This window comes from Rhinolophus ferrumequinum, chromosome 11 (genome assembly GCF_004115265.2).
Source record: "Rhinolophus ferrumequinum isolate MPI-CBG mRhiFer1 chromosome 11, mRhiFer1_v1.p, whole genome shotgun sequence".
Lineage (NCBI taxonomy): Eukaryota > Metazoa > Chordata > Mammalia > Chiroptera > Rhinolophidae > Rhinolophus > Rhinolophus ferrumequinum.
The window spans coordinates 5,456,372-5,478,658 of record NC_046294.1 but is presented as its reverse complement, the minus strand read 5'-3'; the positions used below and the strand labels follow the sequence as shown (position 1 = coordinate 5,478,658).

The 22,287-nt window shown below is 48.9% G+C and overlaps 1 protein-coding gene across 1 annotated transcript; it reads left to right on the top strand.

Moving 5' to 3' along the window:
• Positions 1-105: 105 nt before the first annotated feature.
• BBS1 (Bardet-Biedl syndrome 1) lies at positions 106-18,713 on the top strand. The gene is made up of 17 exons (XM_033120415.1): positions 106-211; positions 544-620; positions 740-774; positions 3,147-3,419; positions 3,532-3,578; positions 3,714-3,752; positions 3,832-3,904; positions 6,359-6,490; positions 7,239-7,345; positions 8,712-8,832; positions 8,997-9,155; positions 10,239-10,308; positions 10,748-10,906; positions 13,559-13,692; positions 14,610-14,744; positions 15,368-15,454; positions 15,682-18,713. The coding sequence occupies exons 1-17, from the start codon at positions 165-167 to the stop codon at positions 15,766-15,768; spliced, it is 1,782 nt and encodes a 593-aa protein (XP_032976306.1). The 5' UTR covers positions 106-164; the 3' UTR covers positions 15,769-18,713.
• The last annotated feature ends 3,574 nt before the right edge of the window (positions 18,714-22,287 follow it).

The window sequence follows — 22,287 nt, the reverse complement described above, 5'->3', positions numbered from 1 at the left end:
ATGGATTGCTCTTCATCAGACAGAAATCCAGCAAAGAAGCCAGCACACTCTGCCTGGCGGCTGCGCGTCGGGAACCTTTGTACGCGCGCTTCCCCGAGCCCGGGCGCTTTAGGGAGTTGCACCGCGGCGGGCCAGAGCCGGTTGCCAAGGCGACGCCTGCGAAGATGGCTGCTGCGTCCTCGTCGGATTCCGACAGCTGCAGGGCTGAGAGGTAAAGGCCGGAGTCCTCGAGGCCTCCTTCCCTATAAATGTGGAGAGGGTGCCCTGGTCCCCGGGATCTGGGCTCCTGCGGTTCTCGAACAGCGCTGGCTTTCCTTAAAGGGCTGTTAGAGATCAAATAGGGAAACTGAGGCCCAAGGAGTGAGGGAGTGTATGTGTGACTCGAGGTCACCCAGTGCGCCAGTGTGGAGCCTGGACTTGGATTCAGACGTTCTGTACCTACAGTTCAGAGCTCCCCAAACCCACACCCTCAGAGACCAGCTCCCTCAACGCTTTCTCCCCATACCTTGGTACTCATTCCCCAACTCTTTCCTCCTCTCCCAGCAAGGAGGCCAATTCGAAATGGCTGGATGCGCACTACGACCCTATGGCCAACATCCACACCTTTTCTGCCTGCCTGGGTGAGTCTCTGGAACCAGGAATCCTGGGTTCTGGGGAGAAGGAGGAGTCAGATAATAGTTCTGTAGTGAAGCCTCTAGGATTCTGAGACCCCGGCTTTCGTCCCTTTTGTGTTTTCCAGCGCTGGCAGATTTGCATGGGGACGGGGAGTACAAGGTAAGCGGATCATCCTAGCAGAAAGAGAATTAGGAGGGAAATGCCAGAAGTAAGATTTTTCTGACGGCTCCAAAGCAGCTCAGCATAATCTGGAACTCATGTATACTCTGAAAAAGCACATTTAGTGTTAAATTTTATTTTTATGTGGAAGGTGAAGAGACCCTATTGATTTCATAATACAGACTGCAGAAAGTAAAGCTGAACAAAATGCAGCTGGGGATTTTACTAAGACAAAGCCTCTTAATTTTGTTAACTTGACATAATTCTTTGCTGGAAGGGCACATCCCTTGGTTGGGTGTGGGGTTTTAGAATCTGGAGGGGAAGTAGAAGGGAGGGATTTGAGCTTTATGATTATCAAAAGGGCATAGATTTTAAGATTAGCCATGAGCTGATAATTGTTGAAGCTGGATGATGGAATTGGGGAGTTCATTTTATATATATGAGTCTCTCTACTTTTCATATGACTGAAAATTTTCCATAATAAAAAAGTTAAATTTTAAATATAAAGATAGGTAAAATATAAAGAAAGAAATAACAATTTTAAATTTTTTAAAGGTTGAGAAATATATTGGGCTAAAGAAAGGAAGTTAACATATATTGAATATCCATTTCTGGACTAGACCCTCTTTGAGGCATTTTCACATGCACGGTTAATATTGATCCCCATCTTGTTAATGGGAAAATAGATTCAGAGAGGCTAAGTTTACTGAGTTTGTAAAAAGTGGCAGACCTGAGTCTGTCAGATTCCAAGTTATGTGTTTATTCCACTGTAGCTCAGCCGTCACCGTGGGCAGTGAACCCACAATGGGAATAGTAGGTGGGCAGCTAGAAGACAGCCCTGAATCATGCCCTACAAGGAGAGTGCGGTAGGATTCAGTGCCTTTTGCCACCAAATTCCTATCTGTCAATCATCCAGCAATTCCACAAGCCTGCAGTGAATCCCTGCTGTGTGTCAGTCATTGTGCAGACACAGAAATGAATCAGTTACACAGTTGGGAGACGACATAGACACTGTCCTTAATTCACCCATAATATTGACTGAACACTTTAGTGTGTGCTTGGCATTGGGTTTATAGCAGTAAAGGGTAGAGAAATCACCGACCCAATAACTCATGTGAAATGTCAGATGTTTTCGTGTAATGACTTTTTTAATGGCCAGCTCATTTACTGTTGAATCCAGCGTCTAGCCCAGTGCCTGACACAAATTAGATACTTGATAAATAGTTGTGGAGTGGATGCTAAAATAGAATATATGCGAAGTATTATGGGAGCACCAGTGAGAGCAGAATGAAACCTGTCTCGTGGCACCAGGAGGCTGTAACATGTGAACTAAGTGTTGAAGGATGAATGAAGTGTATCAAGAAGACATTCCATGCAGAGGGGACAGCACAAGCGGAGGCGCAGAAGCTTAGAAGTTCACAGCATATTCGGAAAGAGTAAATTTGGAGTTATAAGGTTGAGGCCAATGTCTCAGTAGTTAAGAGCACTGGTTTTGGGTTGAGACAGACCTAGGCTCCAGTCTCAGCTCTACCACTTACCAGCTGTGTGACTCTTACCTAACACCTCAAAGCCACAGCTTCCTCATTTGTGAAATGGGGCTACTAATAAAACCTACCTCACAGGCTGTTGAGAGAATTAAGTGAATGTTTCTGGTGTGTCTCTTGGTACACTGCATACATGCTCAGAATCCAGCTGTTTTGTGGGGCAGCCCCCACCCATTCTGGCTGGAAAGTGATGGGAAACAACCTGGGAAGCAGGTCCAAGGGGCCCTGAAGGTCTCACTCAGGAGACTGGGCTTGCTTGGCAGCCACAGCGACTTGGAGGGTGGAAAACAGAGACTGAGGAGCTTGGTTCTCCTCCCTGCATCCGCAGAGTGTCCTCCGCTCTGCGTGCTTGCTTCTGCTTCTTTAGCTCTGTTCCCCTACAGAAACCAGGACTCAGAAGCCCAGGTAGGAGTTTCCAGGGCCCCACTGACCTCGGCCACTATCCCAGTGTCTAGAATGGTGCTTGGCCTGGAGCAGGCCCTAAAATGTTTGCCGAATGAATAATGAAAACATCAGCTGCCACCTACTCCTCACTAGCACTCACCAGGTTCTATATTCGTTATCTCATTTGATTTTCACCACAAGGGTCATGAAGTAGATACATAGTCCCATTTCGCGGAGGCTCAGGAAGTTTAATCAACTTTCCCAAGATCACAGAGCTTGGAAACCTTATTTGAAAGCCTTTGTCGTCACCCTCTCTCCACCCCCCACCCTCCATGGTACACGAGTGTGGAGTGAATGAATGTGCAAAAAGGCTGAACCCAAGAAGAGGGTCAGTGGAGGGGTCTTTAGACCCTGAACCTGGAATAAACCAGCCTCTCTCTACAGCTGGTGGTGGGGGACCTTGGCCCAGGTGGGCAGCAGCCCCGCCTAAAGGTGCTCAAAGGACCCACAGTGCTGACCGAAAGCCCGCTACCTGCACTGCCAGCCGCTGCTGCCACCTTCCTCATGGATCAACACGAGCCCCGGACACCAGCTCTGGCACTCGCTTCAGGCCCTTGTGTGTATGTTTATAAGAATCTTAGGCCCTACTTCAAGTTCAGCCTGCCCCACTTGCCTCCAAACCCCCTGGAACAAGATCTTTGGAACCAGGCCAAGGAGGTAAGTCATATGGGGGATGGGTACAAGAAGGCAAAGATGGCAGCCATGAGTCATCCATTCTCTGCCTGGCTCTGGAGCTCACAGACTCTACCTTCTTCCCATGCTGTCGTAGGATCGGATCGACCCCTTGACCCTGAAGGAGATGCTGGAGGGCATCCGGTGAGAGCCCACCTTCCCCTTCATATGCCTCCCACCTCTCCCTCACTCCCCCACTCCCACTCTTTTATCCCAGAACTCTTGGTCAGACCCCCAATTCCTCGACTAAACCTGCCATGATTGCCCTTCTTCTTGCAGGGAGAAGGCAGAGGTGCCTTTGTCTGTACAGTCACTCAGGTAAGGGCCCTTTGGAGAGCCGGGGCTCTGGAAGCTCTGGGGTAAGGGAGTGTCTGATGCCAGTTCTCTCTGTGTCCAGGTTTTTGCAGCTGGAGCTGAGCGAAATGGAGGCGTTCGTGAACCAGCACAAGTCCAAGGCCATCAGACGTCAGGTAATACCTCTTCTCTTTTTATTTCCATATAAAAAATATGGATAATTTCTTTTTTAAACCATGTAACATCAGTGGTAAATTCTACAATCAAACCTGACTACTTTCACATTGCAGTGTCCCTGCCAACCCATGCCACATATATATGGCCACAGCTGCAGGGCCTTCTCCATTTCCCATGAACAGTGACAGCTTTGAATTGCTCTATAGTTATAAAACTTCGTAGAACTTTTCTTGTCTTGAGGGTAAAGGGAATATATTCTTATCAGAGAAAATTTGGAAAATAAAGAGAAGTATAAAAAATATAAATGACTACAATCTCACTCCCCAGATATACTCACTCTTACCATTTTGGTACGTTTCCTTCATAAAGACGTTTTATTTTTTTCTAATTTTATTGGGGACTACTGGGGGACAGTGTGTTTCTCCAGGGCCCATCAGCTCCAAGTTGTTGTCCTTCAATCTCGTTGTGGAGGGCACATCTCAGCTCCAAGTCCAGTCGCCGTTTTCAATCTTTAGTTGCAGGGGGTGCAGCCCACCATCCCATTGGCAGGAATTGAACTGGCAACTTTGTTGAGAGCTCACACTCTAACCAGCTGAGCCATCCGGCCGCCCCTCTGGCAGCTCAGCGGCAGCTCGTTGTCTTCAGTCTTAGTTGCAGGGGGCACAGCTTACTGGCCCATGTGGGAATTGAACCAGCAACCCTGTTGTTCAGAGCTTGCGCTCTAACCTACTGAGTCATCTGGCTGCCCATAAATACGTTTTTATATCCTGCTTCCCTTGAGTATCTAACATTATGTCTCGAGCATTAGATAGTCTTTAAGAACTCCATTTTTAGTGGCCCCTTGATTATTTCATTGATTATTCATAATTTCATTCATGGTGTATGTAACCATTCACATGCAGATCTTTGGAGAAGAAATGTATCCGTTTTATTCACTTAATTTTCTTTTCTTAGTTATAATTTTAATTGCTTTATTGATGAGTCTATTCACCGATGAACTCTAGTGGTTCCTGACCTAGGGGCTGACCACTGATGGACTTTACCACTGATGGACTCCCAGAGCTATTCTCTACATTATAGAAAGCCTCAGGGGAACCATCCACTTCCTGTAGAGGCCAGTTGAGCCAAGTACATTGACCAACACATGCCTCGGCTTTGGCTGGTCTTGGACCAATTCTGTGAGAAACGTTGTTCCCTCCTGCTGATCAGCAGCTCAGCTCCACGGTTGTCAATATCTCTGAGTACTTCGAAAATCAGAAAGTGAATTAATTACTGCTTAAAAGATCCAGTTTGAGGGCGGGGACAGTCTTTCCAGCTTGTGTCTTGATTACATGATTGGGAGCCACTAACTTCCATGCTTTTGTCTCTTTTCTCCTTCCACTAGGCATTGAGAATGATTTCTCTTTTTTAATCTTAAAAAAGATAATCATACAATGAACAGCTTTCTCCAAAGAAACATTTTTGGTCCTGCTAAATTATTTCCATAGGAGAAATTCCTGAAAAAGGGATCCTCCCTTCTTTTTTGTTTTGTCTCCAGTCAAAATTACAAGAGGAACACGTGCCCCCTGTAGAAATGATAGAAAAGCACAATGAAGAAATTAAACATTCGCCTGTGGTCTCGTTGTCGAGCAGAAATAACCAGTATTTGTGTTTAAGGGTTTAGCCTTTTTCCTTTTTTTTATTGGGGAAGGGGAACAGGACTTTATAGGGCAACAGTGTGTACTTCCAGGACTTTTTTCCAAGTCAAGTTGTTGTCCTTTCAGTCTTAGTTGTGGAGGGCGCAGCTCAGCTCCAGGTCCAGTTGCTATCGCTAGTTGCAGGGGGTGCAGCCCACCATCCCCTGCAGGAGTCGAACCAGCAACCTTGTGGTTGAGAGAACGCGCTCCAACCAACTGAGCCACCTAGAAGCTCAGGGGCAGCTCAGCTCCAGGTGCTGTGTTCAATCTTAGTTGCAGGGGGCGGAGCCCACCATCCCTTGCGGGACTCGAGGAGTCGAACTGGCAGCCTTGTGGTTGAGAACCCACTGGCCCACGTGGGAATCGAACCGGCAGCCTTAGGAGTTAGGAGCACAGAGCTCCAACCGCCTGAGCCACCAGGCCGGCCCCAAGGGTTTAGCCTTTCATCATGTTTTTCTATTCAAATATTTTTTAAACTGGGATTATACTAACATAAATTTTTGCCTACATTTTTCTTATAATACATTAGAAGCATTCTCCCTGTCATTGATTTTTTAAATGACTGCCTGGTTTAGGATCATATGGATAGTTCCTAATTGACTTAGTCCTCTTTTATTAGAAAGTTAGGTTGGTTGCAATAAACACCTTCGTACATAAATCTTCTGTTGCCTCTCTGATATTCTGCCTTCTCTTGTCCCTCCTGGGGCATCCTGGGGGTGTCTCGGGGAGGATGGTTGTGTGGGGACCCCCTGGGTGACCCCTGGAGTCCTTCCACAGACAGTCATCACCACCATGAGCACCTTAAAGAAGAGCCTGGCTGAGGAGGACGCCGTGTCCTGCCTGGTGCTGGGCACTGAGAACAAGGAGCTCCTGGTGCTGGACTCGGAGGCCTTCACCATCTTGGCCAAGGTCAGTGTGGGGCCTGACCCTGGGCATACCTGCGGCACCGCCTGCATTCCCTCCCTCTTTTTCCCTGCACCTCCTGCACCCAGTTAGTTCTCGGGAATACGTGTTCCTTGTGGAAACACAATACAATGTAGATAAGTATAAAGAAAAAGATATGTATCTCCAAATCTCACCACACACAGATATCTACTATCAAAGTTTTAGCATGTCTTTCCAGACATGTTCATATTTAGACCCAGGTATATAACTGTACATAAATAAATAAATCATATATATATATGAACAGCCTCATGGCATAGGATCATGTAACCTTCTTTTCACGTAGCAGCAGCTTATTCGTGTCTTCCCCTAGCTATATAAAACTACATCTGCCTTTTCAGAGGCCACATAATATCCATTCGATAGCTATACCATAATTTATGTACCTATTGTATGTTTATTTCTAGTTTTTCACTATTATTCATAGCCCTGCAGTAGGCTTCTTTGCCCAAGTATCTTTGCATGCTTGTCTCAGTAATTCCCTAGGATGCATTCCTAGATGTGGCATAGTTTAGTCAAAGGGTATAGACTTAAGGGCTTGTGCCACGTGTTGATGAGTTTTCCTCCAGAAAAACTGGGAGTTTAAACTGTGACCAAGAGGGTAAGAGTTGGCACTTAAGACAGGGAACCAACTGAGAGCAGCAGGTTCCTCCAGGGTAGGGAAGGCCTGGGGCGCTGGAGAAATTGGGGTGTTTGAGCCTATTCTTTGCAGATGAGCCTACCCAGCGTCCCCGTCTTCCTGGAGGTTTCTGGCCAGTTCGATGTAGAGTTCCGGCTCGCCGCTGCCTGCCGCAACGGGAATATCTATGTCCTGAGAAGGTAGCCATATCTGTGGTCTTGGGGGCCGCAAGGAACATCTCAGATACCTGGTGGTTTCAGGGCTTGAACAGGGGTTTGGGGCTGGAATTTGGGAAGGGAAAGAGCAGAGAAGTTCATATAGGAGGCTGAGCCCACAAGCACAGCGGGCTGTCTGAAGGCTCGTGTGATGGGCGTTGGCAAAGTGAGAGACCGGGCTGGAGGCTGTAACCCTGGGCAGTGCAATCAGAGATGGAAAGAAATAGAAAGTCTCTCATTTGTTACATTGTCGTAGAGGTCTGTGATGCTTTCTAGTGCATTACTTTGATATTCCTTACAACATTCACTTTTTAATTCAAGAAGGATTTTTGGGCACCTATTGTATAAGGTATTGGGGATACAATTTGATGAACAAAAGAAACATAGTCCCTGCCCTCATGGGAAGACAGATATTAGTGTCAACAAACCAAGACAATACTGCAAATTGGATGTGTGCAATGGAGGAAAAATACAGGCTCCGGGAGAAAAACATGAGGTTGGGTGGTCAGCAAATGCCCGTCTGTAGAGATGACTTGAAAGCGAAGAAGGAGCCGTTATTCAAAAAGTGGAGAAAGAGCGTTACCAGCAAAAAGAACGTAAGCGTCCTTGAGGTGGGAAAGACTCTGGCCTGTGCTCCTCAGGCAAGGTGGGCAAGGAGGAGAGTGAAAAGAGGTGACGTGGAGACCAGGTTGGCTCCCCAGGACCTCTTCGGACATGGTCAAGATTTCGGATTGTATGTGAAGCGCAGTCAGAAACTGCTATGGGGTTTTCATCAGAAGAATGACATGATTCATTCACATTTTTAAACAATGACTCTGCTGAGTGGAGGGCAGATTGAAAGGAGGCCCAGAGACCGGTGTGAGGCTCTCACCTGGGTCATCAGATAGGATGTGACGTTGGCCTAGACTCAGTGATGAAGGAAAGTGAGCCATAGTCCGTGATGGGTAGGCAGGAACTACCCCTACTCTCTGGATAAGAGCAACTAAGACTCAGAAACCAGGAAACTGACACAGTGCACTTACATGGAGCAAACTTCTCCTGCTTCCTGATAAATTACGAAACTGCCTCAATCCACTTGGTCTGGCCTAAGGTACACTCACTGTAAACTGTTAAACGCCAGGTTACCATGCAGATCACGCTAGTAAAGGCGGGAAGGAAACCGGGAAGGAAAACACACTTCATGTTATCCAAGGTCACGCAGCTACTAAGGGGTACAGGCGGAAATAATACCATGTCACCTGCTTTGGCTCCATGGTTCCTTCCAGGATAGTCTGTGGGGCTGAGAAAGAGGAGGGTTAGCCAGGGAAGCAGAGAGGGTTTCTCGGGCTGGGAGAGTGTCTTTATTCCACAGAGACTCCAAGCGCCCCAAGTACTGCATCGAGCTGAGTGCCCAGCCTGTGGGGCTTGTCCGGGTACACAAGGTCCTGGTGGTGGGCAGCACCCAAGACAGCCTGCATGGCTTCACCCACAAGGTGTGGCCTCCCAGCAAGCACCGCCCCCTGGCCCCTCCCTGCATGTCTCCCGGTCCCCCATAGCAGGCGTGCCCTTCTGATGTCCCTGTCTCAGCAACTCCAGCCACCCCTCTGGCCACGCTAAGCTCTGATTCCCCTGCCGACACTTGGCTCTTCCCTCCCAGGGGAAGAAGCTGTGGACAGTGCAGATGCCGGCAGCCATCCTGACCATGAACCTCCTGGAGCAGTGCTCCCGGGGCCTGCAGGCCGTCATGGCCGGGCTGGCCAATGGAGAGGTCCGCATTTACCACGACAAGACCCTGCTCAACGTCATCCGCACCCCGGTAAGCCGCTGACTCCTTGCCCCACTCCCATCGCGGGCTTAGCTGCCTCCTGATCCCACTCCATCCGCCGCCCTTGACTTTCTATGCTTTTCAGAAACATTTATTGAGCACCTTATATGTACAACTCACTGTATTGGGGGGGATAAAACAGTGACTAAATCCTTGCCTTCAGGGAGGTTACTATCCAAGGTGACAGCCAGCAGAGACACATCTAATCTAAATACAGGCAGAGCGAAGCAGAGCAAGGTGCTGGAAAAGCGCAGAGGCTGAATGTGGGGCGGAGGTGAGGGATGAATGGGGCGGGAACTCACGAGCCGTGTCACAGAGCAAGTGATGATTCAGCTGGGCCTCAAAGCAGTTTGCCAATCGATAAATGAAGGAAGAACATTCCAGGCCAGAAAGAGTATGAACAAACACTGGGGTCTGAGTGTTCTTGATGAGGGAATCCAGGTAGTTTTCTGAGTTTGGACAAGAGTTTTTCAAACACTAACTTGGAAGTCACAATCAAATGAATCACAACCAGCAACATGAAAAGAAAGTTCAGAGTATATCACGTGTGAAGCTTTTATGTGTACGTATGTATAAAGTGTCCTGGGTCACAATAGAAAACGTAAAGGCAACTGGTTTGGACCGCAGGCTGCTGGGAGGGCAGGCAGTGTGCAGCTGGGGGAAGGATACAGAGGAGAGAAGTGATGGAACAGGCAGGTGGGAGCCCAGTGTGGAAGCCTGAAACGTCCTGATGGGAGCACAGGCATTGGAGGTTTTCCAGAAGAGAACAGACATGATTGAGAGGCAGCAGAGGCAGCAATGGGAAGGACAGACGGGGGAGGAAGACGAGGCTGAGAGGCCTGTTAGGAAGCTGACCCCAAAAGCCCAGTGATGTTTAGTCTGGAACTATGGCCGTGGCAGCGCGGTGGGAGGGCAGATTAGGATGTAGGAGTGTTTCACAGGCAGAACTGCCCTGGGCCTCACCTCATATCTCACCTATTCTGTCATACCTGGGGTCCCCAGCCTCATCCCTCCACTTCCAGACTTGCTCTCCTAAGATATTTTCCCAACTAAACTCCGGGGTCTCCACCCTAGGAGGCAGTGACCAGCCTTTGCTTTGGCCGCTACGGGCGGGAAGATAACACCCTCATCATGACTACACGAGGTGAGGGGGGTCAGAGCTGCCAAGGGGCATAGAATTGGGAGTGAAGGGGCCAGGCCCGAGGGTGGGAAGGAACAGGAGGTGGACAGGAAGTATGGTGTGGAAAGCAAGGCCCACAGACCCCCATCCCGTCTGGGGCGGGGCCTCCACTGGGACCAGGCCCTGGGCTGGATTGTGTCTCCAGTTCACCCCAGTACCCACAGCGCCTGCCACAATGCCAAGGACACCACAGTACTCGATAAATAACTGCGGAATGAATAGATGAGCTAATGGTCAGAGGTTATTAAGACACACTGCATTCCTTCCAGAAATTCAGTCTCAGCAGGAAGATAGACGTGTATAGAAATGAGTCTATAGGAGGTAGATTGTTTGGGGAAGAAGTGTTGGAATGTTGGGTGGAACTGGGGAGGACAAATCTCTTTCTGTCTGTCCACTTCTCTAGGTGGCGGCCTGATTATCAAGATCCTGAAGCGTACAGCAGTATTTGTGGAAGGGGGTGGTGAGGTGGGCCCCCCACCAGCCCAGGCCACAAAACTCAATGTGCCCCGAAAGACCCGACTTTATGTGGATCAGACCCTGCGAGAGCGGGAGGCTGGCACCGGTGAGACTCAGCTAGGTCGTTCCTCTTCTTCCTCCATTGCTCCAAAGCAGCAAGCACTGGGTGAATGCTGCCGGGGTGCCCTGAGCCATGGGAGGAGACCTGGGTGAGCTGGGCAGGATGTCCAGGGACAGCTTCGCAGGTACACCCTGCCTGCACATAAGGTGGAAGGTGCAAGAGCCCTTAGAATTCAGAGGACAGAGCAGTCACTTCTAGACGCAGGAATTCTCGTGAAAGTACAGTTTGACGAAGGGTCTTCCTTTTCCTATTCAATTTTTCCTGCTCATTCATTCATTGAGTACCTATGATTATGCCGGCCTTGTGCCCGGTGCCTGGAATTAGGCCAGTCCCTAACTCAGGAGCTCGGTCTGCCTTGCTAACGTCATGCAAAGGGCTAGTGAGACACACAAGAGGAAGTTTGCCTGGGAGACGGGGAAAGGCTTCAGACAGAAGTGACTTTGGACTTGACCCTGAAAGATGATTACAAGTCCACCAGCTCGACAGGGATAGGGAGGGCGATTCAGGCAGAGGTTGGGTAGGCGCACAGGGCCCTACTTGGATTCAGGCAGCATCTGCCTGTAGCTGTGGGTAGTGCAGGAAGGCTGAGAGACCAGAGGGGCGGCTGGAAAGGCAGGTCAGAGCCAGCTCCGAAAGGGCCATGGGGAGCTGGGAAAGATGTGAAGCAGAAAAATGCAGTAATTCAACCAACTCTGTCTTCAAAAGGGATTTCCCCCCACCAGATCTATGAACCTTGCTCATAGCTCTCATTCGGTCGGCCGGCAGCCTGTGTTGGTCACTGGCCCTTGTGGGAATCGAACCGGCGACCGCTGCATTAGGAGCATGGCACTCCGACCACCTGAGCCACTGGGCCCTTCAAAAGGGATCTTGCTTGAAGCTTAAAGGTAAATTCGAGGGCGGCCGGTTAGCTCAGTCAATTAGAGCACGATGCTCTTAACAACAAGGTTGCCGATTTGATCCCCACATGGGCCACTGTGAGCTGCGCCCTCCACAACTAGATGGAACAACTACTTGACTTGGAGCTGATGGGTCCTGGAAAAACACAAATAAATAAATAAAAATTAAAAAGAAAAAAAGTAAATTCGAGATTAAATAAAATAGCTAACAGGCTGTTGTAGCTTAGAGAACCCAAGAAAAGCAGTTGATGTAGTAGAGGAATAATTAGGAAGTTCTCCAAGGTGAACAAGTTTTTAAAATGCAAAAAAATCAATAGCTTTTGTATATACCAACAGTAACCAGTTAGAAATATAATGGAAAGTTTCCATTCACCATAGCAAGGAAATCCCTAGAAATTTAACCAAAAAAAAGCCCGAAGTCTAATAAAATTATAGAACTCCTCTCAAAAACATAAAAGACCACCTGAATATTTAAATGACGAGAATTACCAAGTCTCAGGGTAGCAAGACCTAATGTTGTAATGCTGTTGATTAATTAACAGCTTCTAAAATTAGTATAGAAACATAGCAAAGTGACAGTTCAGATCCCATTGTGAGTTGTTTTGAAGACTTGGCAAATTGAGTCTAAGAGAAGAAATTGGGGAGAAATAAGAATGAGGAGACTTAGCCTATCAATTAGCAGAATGAACTGTGCAGCTGTAGGACTTCGCAGTTGTGGTTTTGATACAGGAGTTGATACCCATCTGTGGCACATTTAGGAAGTCTGGAAGCAGACCCTTAAATATGAGGAAAGTCAAGTGTCGTTTCAGATTAGCGGGTAAAGGAGGGCACCTTGCTTCTAGGAAAGAAAGTTAGAGCTCTACCTCATACCAAACACACAGGTCAGTTCTGGGTAGGTTAAAAAGAAACCGTAAAAGGACCAGAGGAAAAGGAAAGATGAGTAGATGGGATAGCATAAAGATATAAAACTTCTGAAAGGCAAAAGGCACCTCTCGCACATACGAAGTCAAGGACAGACAGGCAGACCAAGGTGCTAAATCTGGAAAGGAGTGACATCAGGAGTGGGGACGGGGTGGGCTCTGGAGGTGGCTTCAGTCATCAAATCTTGACAAATGATTGGATGTGAGGGGTGAACCCAGGCGACTTGATGGAGGGGACGTGAGCTGGCTTTCCACGTGGTTGAGTGTGAGGTGTTGATGGGACCGCCAGGTGGAGGTGACCATTGGGCAGTTAGAAGCAGGAGGCTGTCCCAGGTGCTGAGCGGCTGGAGACACAGTCATCGAGTGTGGACACGGGCCAGGCCCTGAGCCGGGCACTGAAGACCCAGCATCACGGTCTCGGCCACCAGGAGCTCGCAGTTCTGGCATGGTCACAGCCAGGGCAGGACATAGATTGTCCAGGGAAGGAAGACAGGAGGAGGAGAGGACCAAGGACAAGACTCCAGAGAACACTTGCCCTTCAGGCAGAATAGAAGGAGCCAGCAAAGGACAGATTGTGCAGGCAGTGAGGTGGGAGGAGAGCCAGGAACAAGGAAGCCTGGGGTGGTCCAGCGTCCAGTGTCATCAGACGGCTGGGCTGGTGGACCTCGGCCTCCCTTTCCCCACATTCCGTCCTCTGCAGACCTTGCCCACTACCCTCCACTTGCTCTCCGCGCAGCAGCATGAGCTGGAGCACCCCTCTCCCTGCCCCCCACCTCCTCCTCCTCCCACCTCCAGCACCAGCCCTTTGTGTCCGTCCTCAGCCATGCACCGGACCTTCCAGACCGACCTCTACCTGCTGCGCCTCCGGGCTGCCCGTGCCTACGTGCAGGCCATCGAGTCCAGCCTGAGCCCCGTGTCTGCGATAGCCCGGGAGCCCCTCAAGCTACATGCTGTGGTGAGCACCCAGTTCTTGGGGGCAGTCGGCAGCCTCAGGGCCAGAGGGGCGCGGTCAGAGATGGGTGGAAACCCACCAGCCCCAGAACCAATGCCAAGCCAGCTAGGTCCTGTCCCCTTTTCACCCCCGTTTGTGAGAGTCCTCTCACCGTCTCTGTCCTGTGCCGCCTTTCCCTTGGCTGATCAGAGTGGGACACTCTCCAGCTCCCTCCTTCCATGCTGTGCCGCAGACAAGCCGCCAGACTTGGCGCAGGGCACACTGTAGTTACCTTGGGACGTTTCTTCCCGGGAGCCTGGAGGGACTCTTAGAGCTGCGTGACAGGGAAGGAAGCTGTTCATTTCAGTAACTGCGGGTGGCCCAGGGCGTTAGGACCGCCTGGGACAGGGAAGGGGCCACCCTGAGACTTGTACAGGCAAAAGGAGGAGTGGCCTCAAGGTCGTCAGGGCTCCCACTAGCTCTAAGTGGGTCCCTGAGGTGCCATCTGCCCCAGCTGGGCTTCGGATTTCCTTTTCCCTCGAGAAAGTGGGAAGATAGCGGAAGAGGCTACAGAGCAACTGAGGGTAAGAGGGAGGAAAGTGAAATCATTGCGGCCACCGTAGGGTAAGAGGGGAGGTGGGCCAGGCCCTGGGAAGAGAGGGGCAGGGCAGTGGTGAGGACATAGGTGGGAGTTGGGGCCTGCGTCCCCAGGCCAGCTCTGCCCCTGACCAGCTTGCCAAGTGGCCTCCATCAAGCCCCTTCCCCTTCCTGGGCCTTTGCTGATCCCTGTACACACTGGAGCCAACCTTCTGGGCTCCTGGGCCTTTTGCGGGGCAGGCGGACAGTGCGTTCGAGTAGTTGGAGGAGGGTGATGAGGAAGCAGGCGGGACAGTAGTCAGTGCCCGAGGCCACTAGGCACTAAGGGCTTTCTCCACCCACAGGTTCAGGGCCTGGGCCCCACCTTTAAGCTCACACTTCACCTGCAGAACACCTCCACAGCCCGACCCATCCTGGGGCTGCTGGTCTGCTTCCTGTACAACGAGGCGCTCTATGCCCTGCCCCGGGCCTTCTTCAAGGTACTGCGCCCGCCCCACTGAGACCCCCCCAGAGAGCCTGCGGACTCCGCCCACTACCCTACACTTACTCTCCCCGGGTCGGAGGTGAGGGAGCAGGCAGGTGGCTGCAGCCACAGACCAGGTTAGGGCGCAGCAGGGGCCTTGGGAGAGCTCCCAAGACCTGCCTCAGCTGCTGCTTCCCAGCCTGCGAGAGGTCTCAGAGCCAAACAGAAAGTGCTGTGAAAACAGCCAGGCCCAGCCCCTCCAGTGCCCTCCCAGAGCCCACCCTGCTTCGTGGTCACTCCTGGGGCCTGTCTGCCTCGGGGAGAATCTTCCACAGGGAGAGGCCTGGGTTTCCCCCAAGTCCCCCAGATTGGGAGGCCTAGAAACTGAGCAAGACTCTGGGATGTGAAAGCCCTGGGCTTGGTTGGCGGTCAGAGCTCTAGGTTTAATCATGAGCATGCGCGCGGCCCTGGGCCTGCACACCCCACCGCACCCGCTCCTTGGACACGCCTGCCCTCTGCCCACCCTGCCAGGGTCCACTGAAACGTAGCCATGACGGCAGGCCTGAGAGTGCTTCGGAATCGCCAAACACTGGCCGGGCATGAGGGCTGATTTCCTTACCTCTTGGTCCCCAATCTTAGGTCCCCTTACTGGTGCCAGGGCTCAACTATCCCTTGGAGACCTTTGTGGAGAGTCTCAGTGACAAGGGCATCTCGGACATTATCAAGGTAGGTCGCCCGTCAGTGCTGCTTGGGGAGGATGGTGGGAGTGACTGGACAAGGCCCCCGGTGGCTGCCAGGTGGGGTGGGTATCTGCACAGGCGAGGCCTCCAGCCTCCCCGTCCCCTCTGGTGGCCTGTCATTAGGGCCAGTGCAGACCAGGCCAGGCTTGGCCTTTGCAGGGAGCAGGGGCTAAGGAGGGCACGGCCCTACTGCCATGGGTGCCTCTTCCATAGGTGCTGGTGCTTCGAGAAGGCCAGAGCGCACCCCTGCTGAGTGCCCATATCAACATGCCCGTGAGCGAGGGGCTGGCAGCTGCCTGACCCCTGGGCTGGTGTTCAAGCCCCTGCGGAATCAGGACCGGGAAGACCAGCCCCTTCCACCGAGCTGGGCCCACTCCCCCTGCACAGCAGCTGCTGGGGCAACAGCTTCTGTCTCCTCTCCTAAGCTCCCCATTCCTCCCCGTCCTCACCGCTGGCTGACCTGTAGCAGCGGGCCAGTGAGTACCAGGGAGATTCAGCTCCTTCCCCCGCAGGAAAGCCAGGCATTGGCCCCCTGGGCTCCTGCTGCTCTTCAATCTCCCCACTTGTCTCCAGAAAGCGTACCCAGGCCCGCAGGGAGAGCTGTGAAGTGGTCAAGGTGAGATGAGGGCACAGGCCGAGTCTTCTCCGCCGCTCCGCTCAGACACGTCACGCATGGCTGCTGCCGGCCCGGGCCAGAATTGGCTGGGGCCTGGCCTGGGACCGTCATAGGCTTTTCTCGGGTGAGACTGAGCCCCCTGTTGCTCCCTGGGGTTCCAGAGGCTTGGCTGCTGCCAGCTTAGCTTGCAAGTAAAACACATGCTCTGATCTCCCCTCATGAGCTGAGCAAGGGACCCCTCTTTCTGTTCCGGGGGCCCAGAGAATAGCGGCCTCTCTACAGGGGCCTTTTCTGAAATCTTGGTCTCAGTCAAGGTCTCAGGCCTGTGATGCTGCATGAAGAACGCCAGGAGAGGGGCTGGTGCAGGGGTGGGGGGCATAGTGTGCCCACACAGGGAGCTAGTGGCCCCAGCCACCCCCCTCCCACCAGGCTCCTGAACGCCACACAGCCGCTGTTCCCGACTGGACGCTCATGCCCGGGAAGAACACCCAGGGGAGGAAGGCTCAGCTAGACAGCAGAGTGGTGCCAGGGTGTTTCTGGGGCCTTGGGGAGGTGGCACAGGAGGCAGCAGCCCAGACTGCCGGCCAAGATGCTCTCCTATGCCCTGGAGCCCACCTCAGTCATGTGAGTGGAAAAGGCACCTGGCAGTGGCCATAGTGGGAGAGAATTAGCTGGAAAGGCATGGCGCAGAGGCTTGAGTGAGGCAGAAGACCAAGCGAAGGCACATGTTCAGACTGCCAGGGCCAGAGACCCACAGTCCCGGGCCTCGGTGCCTCAGAGGCCCAGCCAGTCTGCCTGGCACACCTCACAGCGCTCTGTTGGGCAGAGCTACCGGGCTGCCCTGAGCCACTTGTGAGCCAGGAACCCTGCTCCCAGAAGACCTGTATCTTCCCCCTCTGACCAGGTGCAGCCTGGCGTGTGGCAGGCAGCTCAGGCTTGTGGGAAGTAACTATTCCCCGTGGGCTTGTGTTCCCACGTGTGAAATGAGGCAGTTTGACCAGACTCAGCTCCATTGTCCTAGGAGATGACTTGTTTCCAGAAAGGGGAAACTTGCCAGGAATAACTGCAGAGCTTTTGCCCTTGAGGCCAAAGGCCCTAAGCTGACTGCTACTGCCAGGAAACAGTCTGTGCCCAAGGCACCACAGTGAGGTACTGGGGTGACACAGCCCACAGCCACTTCCTGTCCCCCACCCCAAGCATGCCTTCTGGGGACGGATTCAGAGAAGCAAGGAGTCTAAACCAAAGAAAGAGCCTGTCCGGCTCCTCTCTATATGGTCCAGTCACTCACAGCCATAGACCAATTGGGTCAGGATGGTGAAGCATTTCCAGATCAAGCCAACTTTGGCACAGATGGAACAAACAGGATGTTTAACCTAGAAGTAGAAAGACAGGTGGGGAGAGGCGGGTGTCGCTATCAGTCCGAGAGCGTTTGTCTTCTCCCGAGAGCTTTGTGAGAGGGCTTGTCCCGGATGGAAGGGCCTGCTCCTCGTCGCTGGAGCTGTCACTGGGGCTGGGCTGTCACTTCTCAGGGCTGTTGAGTCAGATGACCGCACAATCCCTTTCACCCCAGTCAAGTTTTGAAGTGTGTGAACTCGGACCAAAAAGTGTGCTCCGGGTTCTATTCCTAGCTATTCATGATGAGGAGAACGGAGAAAATGTTCCTATTCCCAGCCCTCATGTGAATTTATATGATGTAACACCATGTACCTGTTATTAAAAACACACCAGCTGTGGTGATGTGGACACGCGTACATAAAGCAACGTGAAGCAAGAAACAGTGCCCGGGGCCCTCACTACTTAGAGCTCCAGGAAATTGTGTACTAGGGAATGAGGAGAGCGGGTGTCTTTAAAATACTGATCTCAAACCATGCACCTACTTAGTACTATGGAGTTAGACAGTTTATAAGAACAACCTTCCCCGGGTCCCCAGGACTGCTCCCCTGCTACTATCATTTTCAGTTCTCTCAGCTGTTTATTTTGCATATGCTTATACTATTCTTGCTTGATTGATCATCTTGCGCACTACCTGTTGGCTCCCTAGCCTAAGAGATGAGGCTAATTTAGCTCTCTGTGACAGTACCCCGCCCTTTCCTTCTCTCTCCAGTTTTCAGGTAAATTGATACTGTTTCGATTATAACTTATATTACTGTGAAAGTTATTCACTGTGAGCCAAGAACTGGGCTATAATTAAAATACTTTTTGGGGTACATCTTTATTTTTCATGGAATAATTACCGTTTTGAAGAGAACTGACTCTGGATGGTGAACACACAATGTGAGAGATAAATAATGTAATACAGGATTGTACACCTGAAATCTATGTAACTTTACTAACTGTCGCCCCAATAAACTTTAAAGGAAAAAAAAATTACCGTTTTTGTTTTTTCCCCCCATTTGCTTAGTTTTCCATACGTACCAGTTGCTAATTCTTCCCCCACCCAGTCTGACAGTTCCTCTTTTTTCTGGAGCTTTCCCTTCATCCCCTGCTTCAGTGAGGACTGTGTTTCCTTGACCTGCTGTAGAGCACTTCTGGGAATTCCCTTCACCTGTGTCCTGGGCCCATCTCCTCCTCTTCCATAATTGCCTTACCTCTCATTTGCTGAAGCGTATCCACAGGTACCTTCTTTAAAAAGTCACTGGAATTAAACTTTTTAAGACACCGTTTGTCTGAAAGTTTCTTTATTTAATTCATACATGTATGTGATAGCTGAGGTCATAAAATTTGAAGTTGAAAATCATTTTCATGCAAGAAAATCATTTTTATAGCAGTGCTCCCTTGTATTCTAATCTTTGACAATGCTGCTGAGACGTTCCATGGCCATTTTTGCTCCTGACCTCCTCTGAGGTTCTCAGGACATGCCTTAGCGTGTGTCATTATTTGATGTGCTATGAGTGGAGATGTGTATCCTTCAGTTCCAGAAAATTTTGTTTCTTGAAGGATTTTCTCCCATTTTCTCTGTTCTCTCTGGAATTTTGATTAAGCCCAGTATCTGATAAATGGAAATCCCAGAGAGAACAGGACTGATCATCTGATGTTCTTCTCTTTGTTCTCATATTGTCTTTTTGTTGGTTTTTTTTTTTTTTGAGAGATTTTTATCTTTCAGCTCTTCTCTGGAATAGTTTTAAAACTGCTATTTTCATTCTCAACTCCTTTTGTTCTCTGTTCAACCTTTAATTATGGTATCTTTTCAAGGACATAGTTGAGCTCAACACCACCATCAGTCAACTGGATATAACTGACATCTAGACTACTTCAATAACAGCAGAATACACACTTTGCTGAAGCTCATGTGGAACATTTACCAAGATAGACCACATTCTGAGCCATAGAAAACATCTTAACAGACTTAATAGAATAGAAATTATATAGTGTCTGCTCTCAGATAAAAATGGAATTAAACTAGAAATCAATAACAGAGAGATCACTGAAAAATCCAAATATACTTGGAGATTAAACAACACACTTTTAAATAACACATGCTCAAAGAAGAAATCTCAAGAAAAGTTTAAAAATATTTTGAATTAAATGAAAATGAAAACACAATTTATCAAAATGTGTGGGATGCAGGAAAAGCAGTGCTTAGAGGGAAATTTATAGCCTTGAATGCATATATTAGAAAAGAAGATCTAAAACTAGTCATCTAAGCTTCCACCTCAGGAAAATAGAAAAACAAGAGCAAATTAAATCCAAAGTAAGCAGAAGAAAAAAAAAAGTAGAAATCAATGAAATTGAAATCAGGAAATCAATAGAGAAAATAAATGAAACCAAAAACTGGTTCTTTAAAATCTCATCAGAACAAGCAAGGGACATTGCCTATCCCCAAGCCTAGTGCTGGATAGAAGGGGAAAAACCCCTCCTGAGAATTTTTAACCACAAGCCAGCCTGAATAAGTTTGCAACCTGAATTGACAACACCTGGGTGGTCCAAACCACTTCTATTTGAAAATTTAGTTGGACGTGGTACAGATTGGCATCTCATCAGGTAACTGATAACTGGAGGAATTCACTTTTAACCCAATCTCAAAATATTCCCATTGATAAAATTCCACCAAATACAAACTCACAGTTAAAACTCAGAAATTGCAAGATAACAAGGCATTGTGAGCAAGAGCCAACATAGATGATAACCTGAATAATCAGCTTTAAAGACATAAGATACTGGAATTACCAAACAATAAAAATGTGTTTTCAATATATTTTTTAAAAGAAACCTAAAATGTAAATAGTAAGAGAGTATATAAAATGATCAAGCAAATTTGAAAAAGAACCAAATAGAACTTCTAGAAAAGTAAAATATTTGACATGTAAAACTCAATGGATGAGTTAGTACACCACTTTAAAAAAAAAAAAACGGGCAGCCCAGTAGCTCAGGCGGTTGGAGCGCCATGCTCCTAATGGCACGAGTGGCCGACAGCTATCGTGAGCTGCTATGAGTTGGGGACCAACGACTGGCAGCTACCAATGGCCTCAGCCCCGGGGAGCGCAAGGCTCATACCAGCACGGGCCAAGGAGCTGCGTCCCACAGATAGACTGAGAAATAATGGCTTAATAAAACCGGGAGGGGGGTGGGGGCAAAAAACAAAACAAAAGAAAAACAAATAAAAACAGATTGGTTTAGCAGCTGAAGAAAGACTTAACTGGAAGATATATCTGTAGAAATTATCCAGAATGCCAGAAACAGATAGAAAATATAAGCTATTAAGAGACAAGGAGGATGGAATAGGGGGGAGGTCTAATAAGCATTCCAGTAAGGACAGAAAATATCGAAAGTTATGACAGAATTTTCTAAAATTGATGAAAGACATCAATTCATAGAATCAGGAAAGCCAAGGAATCCCATTACGATAACTATAAAGAAAACCACATTTGGGCACATCACAGTAAAACTGCAGAATACCAAAGACAAAAAAATCAGTTAGTGACAAAAAGTATCTTCAAAGAAACACTAATAACAAAAAATAGATGACAGCTGACTTAGCAACAATGGAGACCAAAAGACAGAATAGTATTTTCAACATATTGAGAGTAAATAACTATTAACCTAGGATTCTATACCCAGCAAAAAATAACTTTAAATGAAAAGGATAAAAAACTAGAAGTGATCGGACAAATAGTACAAAATAAAGTGGTAGATATATACTCAAGTATATTAATTACAATAAATATGAATGACTAAATGCTTCAATTAGAAGACACTGTTATCTAGACTTTAAAATCCATCTGTAGGCTATTCCTTTTTTTTTTTTTTTTTTTTAAGATTTTATTGGGGAAGGGAAACAGGACTTTATTGGGGAACAGTGTGTACTTCCAGGCCTTTTTTCCAAGTCAAGTTGTTGTCCTTTCAGTCTTAGTTGTGGAGGGTGCAGTTCAGCTCCAGGTCCAGTTGCCGCTTTCTAGTTGCAGGGGGCACAGCCCACCATCCCTTGCGGGAGTCGAACTGGCAACCTTGTGGTTGAGAGCCCACGCTCCAACCAACTGGGCCATCCGGGAGGCAGCTCAGCTCAAGGTGCCGTGTTCAATCTTAGTTGCAGGGGGCGCAGCCCACCATCCCTTGCGGGACTCGAGGAGTCCAACCGGCAACCTTGTGGTTGAGAGCCCACTGGCCCATGTGGGAATCAAGCCGGCAGCCTTCGGAATTAGGAGCATGGAGCTCTAACCGCCTGAGCCACCGGGCCGGCCCTGTAGGCTATTCTTAAGAAAGAGTGATTGAAAGTAAAAGGATATATAAACTCTTAACATAGTTGGAATGGAACTTAACATACTAGTCCTCCTAATAAAGGGCATCTATAAAAAAAAACCCAGCAAACATTTTATGGTGAAATATTGAAATTATTCCCTCTAAGCTCAGAAACAAGGGTGCCAGCTACCTTCACTCCACCCATGCAGAAGGGGCAAGAAAAATAAGAGGTATAAAAATTAAAAAGAACAAAACTGTCTTTTCATAGATGATATGAATAAATACAGAAAACTCAGAAGGCTTTACAAGTAAATTATATGCCTAAATTTTAGGTTTGCTGGACCCAATCTATTTTCATAAACCATAACAATATCAAATAGTTAATAATAAATCTAACAAAAAGGCATGATCTTTATGAGGAAAATGCATATGACTTTACTGAAAACATTAAATAGAGAGACACACCATGTTCACGGGCTAGAAAATTCAATTTCATGTAGATACTGATTTTCCCCAAACTGATCTAT

Coding starts and splice junctions, on each gene's coding strand:
- BBS1 (XM_033120415.1), top strand. CDS start 165: ATGGCTGCTGCGTCCTCGTCGGATTCCGACAGCTGCAGGGCTGAGAG. Junction 212..543: donor GACAGCTGCAGGGCTGAGAG/GTAAAGGCCGGA, acceptor CTCCTCTCCCAG/CAAGGAGGCCAATTCGAAAT. Junction 13,693..14,609: donor CCCTCAAGCTACATGCTGTG/GTGAGCACCCAG, acceptor CTCCACCCACAG/GTTCAGGGCCTGGGCCCCAC.